Source organism: Quercus robur, chromosome 4 (assembly GCF_932294415.1).
Source record: "Quercus robur chromosome 4, dhQueRobu3.1, whole genome shotgun sequence".
Lineage (NCBI taxonomy): Eukaryota > Viridiplantae > Streptophyta > Magnoliopsida > Fagales > Fagaceae > Quercus > Quercus robur.
This window is the reverse complement of record NC_065537.1, coordinates 66499037-66503842: the sequence shown is the minus strand read 5'-3', so window position 1 is coordinate 66503842 and position 4806 is coordinate 66499037. Positions and strand designations below refer to the sequence as shown.

General features: G+C 32.4%; 1 protein-coding gene across 1 annotated transcript; it reads right to left on the bottom strand.

Moving 5' to 3' along the window:
- Window positions 1–242: 242 nt before the first annotated feature.
- Window positions 243–2998, bottom strand: LOC126722426 (uncharacterized). The gene is made up of 7 exons (XM_050425578.1): window positions 2993–2998; window positions 2809–2895; window positions 2015–2212; window positions 1441–1605; window positions 1066–1122; window positions 755–901; window positions 243–611 (listed from the first exon to the last, which is right to left on the bottom strand). The coding sequence occupies exons 1-7, from the start codon at window positions 2996–2998 to the stop codon at window positions 243–245; spliced, it is 1029 nt and encodes a 342-aa protein (XP_050281535.1).
- Window positions 2999–4806: the final 1808 nt, after the last annotated feature.

Here is a 4806-nt window from a genome sequence, read left to right as displayed (position 1 = left end):
ATGATATTAAGTATGGAAGGACAAATCAAGGTCATTGACATGAAAGGTCATAGCTGAAGGAATAAATTTCCGATTTATTTTGCAAGAAATTTGTGTGTGTGTGTGTGTGTGTGCTGAATAAGTACTATGCCTAGAGCCATCTCAATCCATAGCCTCAACAACATGAGGCACTAGGGAAGAGATGGGAACAAGCCCTATCCAATTGAAAAGCACAGCCCATTGGACTCATGGTACAAAATATTTTAAATGCCACAATCTCCACCAGGTCCACCAAAGCCAAATGTGTATCCCTCGTGCTCACCTATATATCCATGAAAATCTATGAGATAGCAGTTAGGGCTATCAATGATTGTATCATAAGTATTTTCATGAGGTCCATCTAGTACTCCGGAACTATCTCTATACTGGATCGCTCTAAATTGACTTGTATGGCTATAATTGTCATCTGGAAATATTCCGGATCCCATGGGTGGGCTAATTCCATTTGGGAGACTAACAGCAAGCCCTCCCCAACCAACAGTTTCGGCTTCAGTAAAATTATTAAATATTGCTGCTGGAAAATATCCAATATTAATGTCATCTTTTGTTACCCACCAATTGCCATCTTCCTCCTGTCACATAAAACAACAAGAATATATGATCAAAGTCACAAAACTCTAATCACCTTTTTCAAACTTTGTTTCAAAATTTAATATACATAGAATGTTAATATAACAAAATAAAATAATATGCAGTTTAATTAACGATAGATTACCTTTGAAATATAGAGTCCAATCTCAAATTGAGGACCATCAGGAATGGATACATTACTTATTGCTGACCCAAGATAAACTCTTTTGTCAACTTGCACAAAACCTGGGCAACGAATGTTGAAGCAGCCTGTCTTTTGAGCACCATCAGTCTGTAATTTTCAAAGGAGTTGTTACGTATAATTTTCAAAAGAACTTATAGTATAAAAGAATTTAATGGATTGAAACACTAGCAAACAAGAAACAAACATACACCACAAGAAAAAAGTTAGATAATAAATTATAAATGTGTGAAAACGATGGAATAGAATCATACCGTCCAATATGTAAAGAAATAAGAATACGGAGTACCCTTGTATGTACCTGGAGAAACCTGTTTGAATCAAGGAGTAAAAAACATTATTCTTTTGGAAAATCTGTTATGCTGGTCCATTTGTATTTGATTATCAATCTTCTAATAGCCGTTTCTTTACTAATTCATTTCTCTCATTTTGTACCCATGGATATTAGAACTTGAACTTTTATAACCAATATGAATGACATCTTATTCATCAAAGAAAACGACCCCTTTTTTCTTCGTTGAAAATGGCAATCGTTTATTGCAAATTCATGATTGGATAGTTATATCAATCATCAAAGATTAGGGTGTGAAATTGTGAATATCAACAAAATAAGTATAAATTTAAATTACCATCCATCCTGTTGTGATAGAATTCAAGTTTTCGTCTGTGCCTTTCATGACATACATTCTGGCATAACTGCTTCCCTCCTTAACTACAGGATTATAGACATTGATGTTTCCTTTAACGCCAATGTAACCGTGATTTTCAGCGGTTCGCATTTTGATAACTGCATTCTGTAAAACCCAACAAATAAGATCAATTTGATGGGATCCACCATTACATATTTTTCCCCCATTAAAAAGCTAGAACTTAGCTCTAAATTTGGCTACCATATTAACCGTCATTGTTCTGAATAATAAATAATTATGCATATTTTGACAAATTTGCTTAAATTTATATAATTAAATATTGAAAATATTAGGTTTAAGGATCACAAATATATTGAGTCAAGTTTTGTTTGATTCAAACTTGGTTAATTAGCTAATCCAACTTTAAATGTAGAGGTTTGAATGGCCATTTTTACAAAAATTATTATGAGGTTAACGTTATATTTGTGGGAAAATAATACTTGTGTGATGTATTATGATACCAAGTATGCTATGATTACGTCCTACATTCCAAAATATATAATAAAGAACTTACATGCGTATTGGGAACTTTTGTTGTTTGAGGAAAAATGTTATTTGACATTGACCTAATTGCTATGAGGTCTGCTTTTGTTGTTCTGCGAATAGGAACGGTTCCTGACGGACAAGCATCTTGTTGTAAACCAATCATTGAAGGTCTATTTCGCGAGAGTACTACATTCTTTGTTATTCTTTTTGAAAAATGAGGTCTTTCCTGAAGAAGCAAAAATTCAAACAACAACAACAACAATAATAATATTTATAATAAGTGATAGCTCTATAGTAATGACATTCTTTGTGGTATCTCACATGCTCGTCATTCAAACCCTACTTCCTCTTCCACCACTATCCACTCTTTGAAAAAAAAAAAAAAAACAACAACAACAAATCTTTATTCCTAAACCTTTGGAGTCAGACTGTTATTACACTTACTTACCTAAACTAATGTAAGTGTATAAACATACAAAAGTGATTGATTCATAAGTCATGATATATAATTGCATAGTTAAGGAAACTGAATTTTGCCATCTCTTGCTCTAGTTAGAATGTAGCCTTTAATCAAATTCTGATTAAGAATAATTTTTTTTACATGATTGATTTGCTTAATTAATCCTTTAAATAATAAGCCCTAGTCAAATTGGAATTTGTTAAAATGATGAGGCATGGCAGACATAGTAATCATTACGATACTTTTCAGTTCAAAAAGTACAAACTACTAGAATTTCTGGAGCAAATGGGAAAAAAAAAAATTGTTTATTGACACAGTCGTACAGATAAAGGAATAAATAGTTTCAACCTCCGCTTAAGTACCTGGATCTTGTGATCTTTCAACAAAGGATGGTCAAAAGCCAATTGTTTATTAATATCAATGCAATCAACAATATGTCCAAACTCTGTCTACAAATTCAAAAAAGAGAAAACAAGTTCTATTATAGCATGAAAACAAGTTTTATAACATGTTATATATGAAATTAAAAAATAATAATAATAATACTTCCATGATTTAGACAATGTCTAAAAAATATGATGATTGTGAATTGCGATCGTGAAAACAGATAATTGAGAAGGCACTACAAAGATATATGGTAGTTAAATTAATTATTATTATTATTATTATTAAAAAAGCCTTCAACTAACAAGTGCGAGTATGACATTTGAGAAGGATTAGGGTTGGGTTTCCCCAAGAACTAAATATATGGACTGTAATTTCATTTTATATGAGTTTGTTGCTATTCAATTAAGGTACTTCATCATACACTTACTAGTTCCATAATCCTTCTCAAAGGTGACATGGCTAAAATGGAAGCTTTCAAGTAACTTTGGGAGACTCATCTAGAAGACATCACGCGTTCCATGGGAATCCAACATCCACATACCTGGTGCAATTAACACCCAGAAGAGGGCTTCATTGAGGCACATGTTCGGATCACTTGCTATTAGTACTCGATCGATATGAGCAAGCTAAGGCATATGACAAGATGTCTTGAAATCATGCACTGCACTACCTAAATACTAGATTGTGGAGGAAGAATGGTTTTACGGCCTAAAAACTCGAATAAGTTGTGTATTCCAAAGAAAAATACCGTGTCCATGTGCGGAGAGTATCACTAGTTCACAACTAAAAAATTTTGATCAGCCTATCATTTGGCTTTCACTCAACATTGATCTCCAACCCCACCAAGATGAATGTTAAGATAAATGCAAAAAGCAAGGATTGTGGGAAGATATTTAGTATTCCAAGGTCTCAGATTCTCGAATAGATAAAGGTGCAAATTTGGAGGGCTTGCAAGTCTATTCTGCCAACAAAACTCGCATTAGCTTCAAGACGTGGTCAAAAATGTTTTCTACCATATTTGTGGTAGGGACTAAGGAGGATTATTTCTTTGCCTATATTTGGTTTATTTGGTTTCAAAAGAGCTGAGCTTAGGCTGAATGGATCCTTACTGAGCCCACCAATGTGTTCTTGGCAGCAAGGAATATGGTGGACGACTGGACGAGTATAAAGCCCATCGAACTGTTGGAACAGGGTTGAGCCCACAGGAATATGGTTTCAAAAATGTTTTCTCCACATTTCTAGGTTGAGCCCACAGTTATCACTAATTATTTAAAAATTGTGCTCTTAGATAAGGTATTATTAAACTTTCAATAATTAAAAGTTAAAAGAATTTATGATTTATGCCGTGTCAAATATTTATCACTGAGTTACCTTTTTTTCCCCCTTGAAGCAAATCTTATCATTATAAAATTTAAGATAAAAGAACTCAAAGAGGACCAAGATGAAAAACCTTAAAATATAAGGAACCAAAAAAAAAAAAAAGAAAAAAAAAAAACCCACAAATTTTAAGGAGTCAGACACATAATTTAGTCAAAATTAAATATAAATTCACTCGTTTCATTAAGTCTTAGTTCTTCCAATTAAATCAATGTTATTAATTAATCTCATAACTTAATCAAAGTCTTTTTTTTTTTTTTTTTTTTGTCTTTCTATCTTTTTTCCCCTTTTGATAAAGAGGAGAGTGGAAATCAAACTAAAATTCTTCTTTTATGAGAGAATTGGAGAATAAAACATAGGGTCCGTTTGGTTGGAGGAGTAGAAATGTGGGGGGATAGAAAATGAGGAATGGATAGAAAAGTAGGAGGATTAAAGAGATTTTAATTCCCTCATTTGTGTTTGGTTGGGGGTGGAAAAATGGAAGGATGAAAAAAAAAAGTTTTATTTATTTATTTTATTTATTTATATATATATATATATAATTTTACACATATGCCCTTGTTAAAGATAATGTCCAGTTAAAATAAAAAAAGTGA